Source organism: Benincasa hispida, chromosome 12 (assembly GCF_009727055.1).
Source record: "Benincasa hispida cultivar B227 chromosome 12, ASM972705v1, whole genome shotgun sequence".
Taxonomy (NCBI): Eukaryota; Viridiplantae; Streptophyta; class Magnoliopsida; order Cucurbitales; family Cucurbitaceae; genus Benincasa; species Benincasa hispida.
The window spans coordinates 8,011,427-8,021,543 of NC_052360.1; the positions used below are offsets into that span (position 1 = coordinate 8,011,427).

General features: G+C 33.3%; 1 protein-coding gene across 1 annotated transcript; it reads right to left on the reverse strand.

Moving 5' to 3' along the window:
- Positions 1-28: 28 nt before the first annotated feature.
- Positions 29-5,814, reverse strand: LOC120067270. Its single transcript, XM_039018801.1, has 6 exons — positions 5,515-5,814; positions 4,578-4,675; positions 2,093-3,599; positions 1,850-2,013; positions 923-1,112; positions 29-823 (listed from the first exon to the last, which is right to left on the reverse strand). Exons 3-6 carry the CDS (start codon positions 3,516-3,518, stop codon positions 240-242), a joined length of 2,364 nt encoding a protein of 787 aa, XP_038874729.1. The 5' UTR covers positions 3,519-3,599; positions 4,578-4,675; positions 5,515-5,814; the 3' UTR covers positions 29-239.
- Positions 5,815-10,117: the final 4,303 nt, after the last annotated feature.

Sequence of the window (10,117 nt, forward strand, 5' to 3'; positions counted from 1 at the left end):
AGAGAAAATTGGATGATGTCCATCGATATAATTGAAACTCAACTATACAAATAAAATGCATGATAGAATCAGGCCAAAACATTACACAATTTCCTGCCCTAAAAGCAAGTGAAAAGCCTGCTTTAACATTCTATTCAAATGGACAACAGAACTTTACATTAGAATTCTGGTCCTGATGTTGGATATTACAAGTTTACCCAGAATTTGCACAGAACGATGTGCAATGGTAAAGGGAAGCTTCACAAACCGAGGTAAACAACACTTTCAACGATCAATTCTCTTAAAACCGATTCCACTATAATGGTAACAATCTCTTCAGTTTCAGTTGGATAATTGATCCATGTTCTAGATCTCAAGTCTCTTAAACAAAGTTGGTCCAGTGTTTGTGGTGGCTGCTGCTGCAGAAGTGACCAATCCACATGTTGCATAACCTCATGATAGAAAGTACTCTCTTTATCAGGTGCTTGAATGTGTGCCTTATAAGATGATAACCATGGGGAGCATCTAATATAACAGTGGAAAACATCCTCAAGGACCTCATTAAAATAGTCAAAAAGAATCACACAATCACCACATAACTGGCTACTAAACATCTTCACTTTGTCAACAAATGATATCTGCAGCCAAGTTGAAGAATGACAATCCAAAGACAATTCATTCCAATTCTGTTTTGAGACTTGCAGCAGTTCAAGTACAAACTGAGAGATGGAGCTACAACAATTAAAGGAAGCGAGGGCAGGATTGAGAACCTCTTGCAACCTTGCCAAACCAGTGCACTGGTCCTCTTCAAAATTAATGGGGAGTGCTTCACTAGATGGCTCAGCTGTGAAGTTTTACTATCTTGCATTAGTATAAGATTGGGGAATGGGTTTATAGATAAGAAAAGGAAAAATGAAACTCTGCCTTTGTAATTTAACTATACCTGTCCCTGTAGTGAAGGCAAGATTACTAGAGGTAGCATCTACCAAAAGTTGGCCATGAATAGTTTCTGGTAGAGGCTGCACTTTTCTATCACACAAACCATCAGGATCTTCCACTGTCTGAAATTGTAATGAGCTGGATGGAAATGTATTTACTGAAAAAGCTAATGGTTGAACCTCCAAAGGAAAATTCTGCATGTTGCCAGGATTTATTAGCACAATACAACGTTAAATAGTGAAAAGAAAGCATCTGTATGGCTGTTGAATTCAAGGAAAGTAACTTCACAAATAGAAACTTTAAAAGTAAGCTTGAGAAAGAAATGATTAAAAAACAATTATGCAAATTTGGACATACATGAGAATCTTGAGAAAGAATGCTTAACAAAGTTATATCATGATAAACATGGAAAAGTCATGCGTTTAAAAAATTGACACATAAACACAATGCCATAGTGAAAAGTTCAGGAGTTTTCCAAAAATACCCTACTGCCATAAAAAATGGTAAACTGAAATATCAAGCAGCAATCCAAAGATGGGTATCAAATACAAATGGATGAGGGTACTTTCAGATGCTAAAAATCAAAATATGGAATACACAATCTTGAACGAAACAAACAAATAAATGTTGCATATTTAGGACAGTCAAGAACAAATTCGAAAAATACCCTATTGCCATAGTGAAAAGTTCAGGAGTTTTCCAAAAATACCCTATTGCCAAAAAAAATGGTAAACTGAAATATCAAGCAGCAATCCAAAGATGGGTATCAAATACAAATGGATGAGGGTACTTTCAGATGCTAAACATCAAAATATGGAATACACAATCTTGAATGAAACAAACAAATAAATGTTGCATATTTAGGACAGTCAAGAACAAATTTGAATAATAGCTCCTTAATAGTTCTTCCATGGGGAAGAGTGTAGCTCACCAGTTTAGAGAGCTCCGGATTTCCTTTCTCTCCTAAGCCCTTGATCTTGTTGGTTCTCTGACAATAACTAGCGTTGCAATTGTTATCAAATCTAGATGACTCTTCACAGAAATTATTTCTTTCCTGGTCTATAGTGGCAGTGTCTTTTATGATCTTCACAGACCCTGCATATGTTTCACCTCACTTAGTTTAAGTAAGGGATAATTGCAAGCCAAATAAGATATAGCAAGAGTATATTAACACCTTCAATAATTGGATCTTGATCTACTTTGACATCAGAAAAAATGACGGGTGACACATTCAACTCTGTAGTTGAGGCATGCACTTGGTTATCATCTCTCCTTGCCCCTGCAAGCGAAGCTCCTTTTTTAACCATTTGTAAAGTATTGCAACTTTGCTCCTCGTCATTCTGAGGTTTTGACTTCTTCTCGTGAATAAACTTCTTATTGCTAAGGTAGGAATATCTCATACGGCTTGCAGTATGGCATCCAGGTTTATTTGATGGCAATATGTCATCATCAGAAAAGCACATCACCCACCCCCAAGGTTTTGCTTTCATTTTTCTTGAAACCTCTCTGTCCCCTTCATGCTTCTTAGACTTCTGCCGTTTGAGATTACTTGTCACAGCCGACTGGCCTACCTTTTTGTCAGTAATTTCACTGGTTGAAGCCGTCTTGTCCCCATTTCTAGAGTAAAATGCCTTATCTAGTTGATCCCTTTCTAGGGAATCTTGAAATGAACTAGAAATTCTTTTATCATCTGTCTGAATATTACTATAGGAACTTCTTCCAGTTGCCCCCATAACCATCTGTTTACCATTATCTTTTGGGGCCCTACAAACTGGTGAAGTTTTCTTGGGCACACCATTAGTTGATAGGCATTCACTTTCTTTTTTCCGTACCCCCATTGCTTGCTTCATCTTCTCCTTTATTTGTCTAAAAGAAAAAAGAGTTCCCTTGTCACTCTGCCCATTCTTTATGAAACTAGAATGAGATTTCAGAGAGGTGCAATAATTGGTTCCCACAGCCGCCTGTAGTGAGCTAGTTGGATTTGGCTTTAATACTACTATTCTTTCCAAAGATAGAGAATCATCACTATCATCAGCGGGTAATCTATCACAGGGGTTCAAGTTTTGACTGCAGTCAGGCTCCTCATATTCCCCCACTTCTCTTATCTTATTTTCAGACAACCTGCTACCAAAGAAAGTCATCATCTGTTGTTTTCTGTTCCTTGAATCAGTAGAGTCTTCAATACGTTTAATTAACAGAGAATTTGGGTCTTGTAGTAAATTTACAAACAATTCCTTATTTGAATTGAAAATTCCCAATGCATCTAATAATTGTTTACACTGTTTATCTGCCACACCAACAAACTTTTTACTTGAAAATGGCTCAGCCGCTTCATTCTTCTGAACCAATTTTAGGCTAATCTCATTATGTCGGCCATATTCCATACAACTTTTACAAGTACAAAATCTTCGACTTCTGCAGCAAGCTACTCTTGTTGATGCTGTTGAATCTAGCTTCTTTGATGATGCAGTCACCAAACTTTTAGGAGATGGCTGTTGAAGTTCTTTGCTCGGTCTACCAACAGCTTTGCACAGCATTTTTTGGCTTTTTGAGACTCTTCCAACCATGGTAGAATTAGACTGCATATGCTTTGTTCCCATTGCAGAAGTCTTATTTATGTGTTGTTTTATAAAAACCCCTCGTTTGTATGACCAACTGCGGTTGTTTCATAATCTATTGCCCTGAAATTTTTGTCAAGAAAGCTCTAGAGTAAATAATCCAACAACTGGTCCACCGTCATCATATAGATAAAATATAATGTAACAAAGACAGCCATATTTCATCATTTATGATAATAAAGCCAAAGAAAGGTATCCTCATAAACTTAAAAGCTTAGGCTAAAACTTGAAAAAAAAAGGGGGGGGGGAGAAAGGATTTTGACCATCACAATTCTCAAAAAATCTCCATCTATGATAGCAGTTCCATCGGTCAGCATAATGATCAAAACAAACGCACATAATATTTAAAGCAATTGATGTCTCCAAGTTCTACACTACCTAGTACCTGTAATTAAGCTGCTTATTAATAATGGAAATGTTCAGCATTTTGGATCCAAAACATTTGACGATTTCAATTCAAATCAATGGCATGTCTTAGGGGATACACGAGATGCAATGTTACAAAACATCAGCAAGGAGATGAATGCAGAATATCTTTGGCTTTTATATGCCAAGAATTTCCAGATTAATAGGCAGGAAAGTCTCATGCCAGGTTTTGAATTAGTGAAAGAAGTGAGAAATTCTCTTTTCAAACTAGTGAGAATAACAAAAGAGAAAAAAAGGGTTGAGTAACTGATATTTCAAAGAGCTATGGCCCTAGATATATGCAAATAAATGAAACTTATCTCTTGAATGGATGAAAGAACTCTCATTCCCAGATATACCATATTTTTGTAACATCTAAAACCATTAATTAAGGAAAAAAAAATTAGAATGGGTTTTAACTATGTTTCACAATACAAATAATAGTTCCATGTATGCAAACAAAGAATCATAACTATAGTTATAGTACACTGGTGAGAAGCCCAAAATAAGATCTATGGATGAATGTTTCACTCAAATCCATAGGTCACAAACAAGAAAAAATTTATTGAAACCCAAGAAAATCAACAAAAAGTTCAATTCAGAATTCGGAAGCATTGAGTTCTAAGGATTTCTTACCAGATGAAAATAATTCAAGGACATGTGGTCCAAGAACAGCTTCCTCGGATTCATGCCAATCGGTTCTTTTCCCCATGATACTAGTCTTGTTGATGACCCTATTGGCATGGTGAATAATTAACAATGGCTCTCGATGATTAAAAAAGGGAGAACCCAGAAAGGAACCACTTTTACAAAGGAAAGCACAAACAGATTGTCTTCCCACATATCAGAAAATAACAAAAAAAAGAATCTTTATCTTGGTCTACACTTTTTCAGCATTAAAAAACATTCCATCGGTAAGTAAAACAAAATGCAAACTAGATTAAGGATAGATCAGAAAAAATATTTATTTAGGGGAAAAAGAAACCCTGACTCCAGTTAAAATCAATTTATACATATGGACAAATAGTTCCAAGTACACAGCAATAGCAGCGAGAAGATGGAAGAAGAAGTTAACAAAACGTATTAATATCTTCTATTTTCTTACAAAACTCAGATAATGCTTTCCCCTTCACGTATTTTTGCAAATAAAAGAAAGTAAAGAAAGCAAACAAGCTATATTTTAAGCAATGAGTGAAACTTTTTCCATCAATTCCAAAACAAATGGTGGCCATTGGCCAAACAACCAAAGAGGAAGCTTTCTCAAGAGGCTTCATATCATTTCCCCACTTAAAATCTAAAGGGGTAGGCCATCTTAATGGCGAAATGACACTACACTCTACAACACAAGTCTCCATTGAACAGTAAGTCAAGATAAGGCAAGAAGGGACCGTTTCTGTTTGTTTCTATGGAAAGCAAAGAAAAGTGGGTTTGATGGGGCTACAAAAATGAAAGATGAATAAGCTTTTTCCAATGAATATTAGTGACAAGTGAAGCACTATTACAATGGCAGAACAAACTAAATAGCAAATAATGCAATACAAAAAGAAACAGAGAAATGGGGCAAATGGGTCACCTGGGTCTGCTTGAATCAACAAGAAGCAAAAGGAGGAAATGGATATGGACCCATTACTCGTACATGAACAGTGAAAACAGCTAAGTGAAAGAAGGGAATAACAGGGAAAGACGAAGAAGACGAAGAGGAAACTGGTGGAGAAGAGAGAGAAGGAGAAACAAAAGCGAAATGAAATGGGACAAATATAGAAAACGAAAAGAGAAGAAAGTTGAATTATGGGTATTGGATTTTGGATTGATTAATGGTGAAATGGACTGCCAAATTGCAGGAAGAAAGCTTTACACTCAAGCAATTGTAAGGTTGCTTTCCCTCGCTCTGCCCCAACTCCATGTTACTCATCGCAGTTTTGGGCTTGGATTGTGCTGCGTACGACGTCGTACTGGGGTGTAGAGGGTCTCGGTATTTGTCGAAACGGCGTCGTATTATTGCTTACAAGACCTACCATTGATGAGCAATTTAGAGTGAGGACAAAGACCAGTGGGGAAGCTTGTAGGCCATTGGTTCAGTTTTTTATTATTACTCTGTTTTTGAATTTTGAAATTGGGGGATGTAAATTGAAAATTGAAAATCGATATTATAATTTTTTTTTTGTTTTTTTCTATTCAACTTTTTTGTTTTTTTGAAAAAACTACTTTCTACAAACTCATAATTGTGTCCAAGTCCTTATATAAATTGAAATTACATGAAAATTTGTTTATTTTTGTAGGATTTGTATGGTGGTGCTTTTTATTTTTTATAAATACTCTTCAACTTTATTCTTTTTTAAAAAAATATTTAATATTTTCAAAAAATATAAATTTACCTCTCAACTTTTCTAATTGTTTCATAACTACTCACAAAAATAGAACTTCTCTAAAATTTCAAAGAAATTGAGACTTGTAGTGAGGACCTAAAATGATGTGATGCTCTATATTTTATTGTTAGACTACGTTACATCATATCATATTTCAATTTTTTGTCCAAATTTTTAATATTTTAATTATATTTTTTTAAGTGTTTATGGATACTCAAGAGTAATGTTATAAATTTTAAAAGTATATAGATACTTTTTAAATAAATGGAAAAAATCAAAAAGACGTTTTTATAATTTAATTTTTTTTAATGCGTTTGCTTACTTTCAGGATTATTGAGATAATTGGTCATGCTTTTTTATACTTTGTCGTAATTATTACAATCTACTTATTTTGATTTCTATAATTGTAATAGGTGAGATTTTAAAAATGGGAAACAATTATGAATAGCAAATCTGACAACCCTACTTTAGGACTAAGAAACTATTTGGGCCAATTAAATCTGTTTAATATGCTTGACAAAAATATCTAAGAGAGAGAAAAAGGTTTACCAAAAGAAGGTCTTTGGAGTAAAATACTTGACTCAATCTGGGATGGAGTTAACTTTTAAAATAATTATTAAGAGGGTGTTTGGCTCACCAACATAAGTTGAAGTGGTATAATATACTAATTTAATATTTGACCCATCAATTTTAAATGTTGATGGAGTTGAGTCGGTATACTTTACCAACTCACCACAACTCTCTTTTCTTCCAATGTTTTGAATGGCTCCACACATCAGTCACTGTCAGCAACTATCCCTACCACACTTCAGAAAGCAACTCCGGGTTCCGACAACCACCTTTGATGACAACTCTGGTGATCCAACTCCAACGACCACCTTCGAGCGACTAATTCCAATGACTAATTTAAGGCTCCGACAACAAACTCCGATGACTAACTCCGACAACCACCTTCGACAACAAATTTCGACGAAAATCGCCTTCGATGACTACTTTCGAGTGAGCAACTTCGACGACCAACTCCGAGCTTGACAACCACCTCCGACGACAAAACTCCGACATCAATTCTAATACCACCTTCATGCGACAAATTTCGAGTTCCGACAACCATCTCGATTACAAACTTTGATGAAAATCATCTTTGATGATAAACTTAGCGACCACCTTCACGCGATCAACTTCGATGACCAAACTTTGAGCTCTAAAAACCACCTCCTCCGACAAACTCCGACGACCGACTCCAATACCACCTTCATGAGACCAAATTCATGCTCCGAAAACCACCTTCAACTACAAACTCCAGCGAAAATCATCTTCAATAATCAACTTCCACAACCACTTTCGACTATTATAAGACTGATGACGGTTAAAATACACTGTGGGATTGTTGATTATATAAATGATAATATTTTGTCTATATTAAGTGCAATATTGATTTCACATATAAAATGAGTGTTAATAATATTTGGAAAAGTATGTATGTAGTTGAATAGTATGTAACACATAACAAAAAACAAAAAATCATAAAATATAGATTTTTTTTGCTAGAAATAGTAAAAAATGGAGATTTGTTCTCTGATGATCCTCCAAACTTCGAGGAATTGAAAGTTAAATTGTTGAAAGAATGTGGTAGCATTCTATTAGTTATTAAGATGATGAAGATTCAATTAAAAAATTCACCATGATATAGTAAAATACAAAGCAACAAGAAGAAGATGAAAAAAAGGAAGGTGATGATGAAATTCATGGAGAAAAAAATTAGGAATCAAAAGTTTTGATTTCTCTTTGTTTTCCCATTTTATTTAATTTTATTCTTGAGAAATATAGTAGGTTGATTATTGTTCATTACAAAAAAAACAAAAAACAAAAAAACAAAAGAGAAAGAGAAAGAAAGAAATAAAAAAGGAACAATTTTAAAAATTAATTGAAAAAATTACAATCATATATTATTCAACACATAGATGAGTAGAATTATAAATAAAAAAGTTTCAAAATAAAAATAATCCCCATACATATGAACTCAATTCTGCATTCCAAACATAAGTATATGACTCATATCAAATAACTATATACCCTAAACACAGACATATGAACTCTACAAATATATAAACTTCAGAAATATATACACTTCATAACATATGAATTTCAAATATCATACCTTAACTCAACGTCTAAAACAACTCCAATAGTTATACCTTTCTTGAAAAGTCAGTTATAAATTGAATGATTAGAGTAGATAAGTGTTTGGCAAATTTCAAATTTAAATGTGAAAAGTATTATAGAATGAACATAAAATAGGAATTGTAATGGTTAATAAGAGGGGTATGAGATTTTTTAAGAAGTCAATCTCAAAAGCTAAACCTACTTGAAAAAGTGATTTCCTTTAAATTATCCTATAGTCAATTTCATCAAACACTAAAAATTGTTAAATTTTCACATAACTACTTTAAACTCCTAAAAAACCAATCCCAAACACATCTTTAACATAGTTGAGAACTGGTTAAGATATAAGTCAATCAAGAGATTAATTCCTCAATTGATAATTGTTTGGTTTTTTGTTTTTGATTTTCAGTTTTTAAAAATTATGCTTAGAATCACAACTTCCACCTATTATTTCTTTTGTTATATTATCTATTTTTTAGGAGCGTTTTCAAAAATCAAACTAAGTTTTGAAAACTAAAAAAAAAAAATCTAAGATTTTGGCTAAGAATTCGGGTGTTTAGTTATGATAGATGAAAACCATAACAAATAAGTTGTAATAAAGAAGCACAATTTTTAAAAACCAAGACCCAAATGGTCATCAAATAAGGTCAAAAGGTTTGAGTCCTCATCCACATGATGTTGAACTCAAGTAAATAAATAAAATACTTAAAGTTATAATCAAATAATAATTATAATCATCGTTATAAGAGAAATTGCTAAAGCTCGTCAGATCATGCTTCAACTTATAAAGCTCGAAAAAGAAAAGTATTCTCAATTACCTCGAGAGACTGACTATCAAAAGAAGAACATGATCTATTGAGCTAAGGTGATAATTAAGCCGAGGCACATGTCCTTCCCCCATTGTCATTCTAAATGACTCACTGTATCACTTTACCACACATATAGGAGAGAAAAGCATAAATAGAGGGACATGTGACTTATCTCATTAATGTGGTACGTAAATTATCCTAAATTCAACTCAACATCATTTCGACTTAAGTGTTGACTTAACCATCGAAATGTATCGGATACGATACTACACCGATGCAAGTCTTTATCGATAGAACAAATCAACATTTGTCTAGTCACATAATTGTTCTTGAGTCAACCTGAAACTTCTAATCAAAATATCTCATCACACGGTAATAAATATTTAAGGTATGTTTGCTTCATAAGTTTTTATATCATGGATTTAGGGATAAATATTAAATATCATTTTAAAACTCATCCATCATGAATTTTTGGTGATGTGTATTATTAAAACTTTGTTGTTTACTTTTACAATCAATGAAATAATAAGGAATTATTTTTAAACTTTTCCGTAATTATTATTTATTTTTTAAGGGAAAACTTTTTCGTAATTATTCAAATTTACTGTTCTGGTTTCAATAATTGTCAAAGGGTGAGATTTTTAAAATGAAAACAATAGGTGTGGTGGTGGTTGTCCAATCTAACAACCTACTATACCCCTTCGTTTTTATTTTTTTATTTTTTTTTAAAATTTATCTTTATTTTCTTTCTATTTATTCATTTCAGTTTCCACTCATTCTAAACAATCATTCAAATTTGTAGTTAAAATTTAAAAATTAGGGTCCTATTTATTAATAA

Excerpts from the sequence above, each read along its gene's own strand:
- LOC120067270 (XM_039018801.1), bottom strand. The coding sequence starts at position 3,518 with ATGGGAACAAAGCATATGCAGTCTAATTCTACCATGGTTGGAAGAGTC. Across the intron at positions 2,014-2,092 it reads TCAAGATCCAATTATTGAAG|GGTCTGTGAAGATCATAAAA; the intron begins GTGTTAATATAC and ends AAACATATGCAG. Across the intron at positions 824-922 it reads TGCCTTCACTACAGGGACAG|CTGAGCCATCTAGTGAAGCA; the intron begins GTATAGTTAAAT and ends AAAACTTCACAG.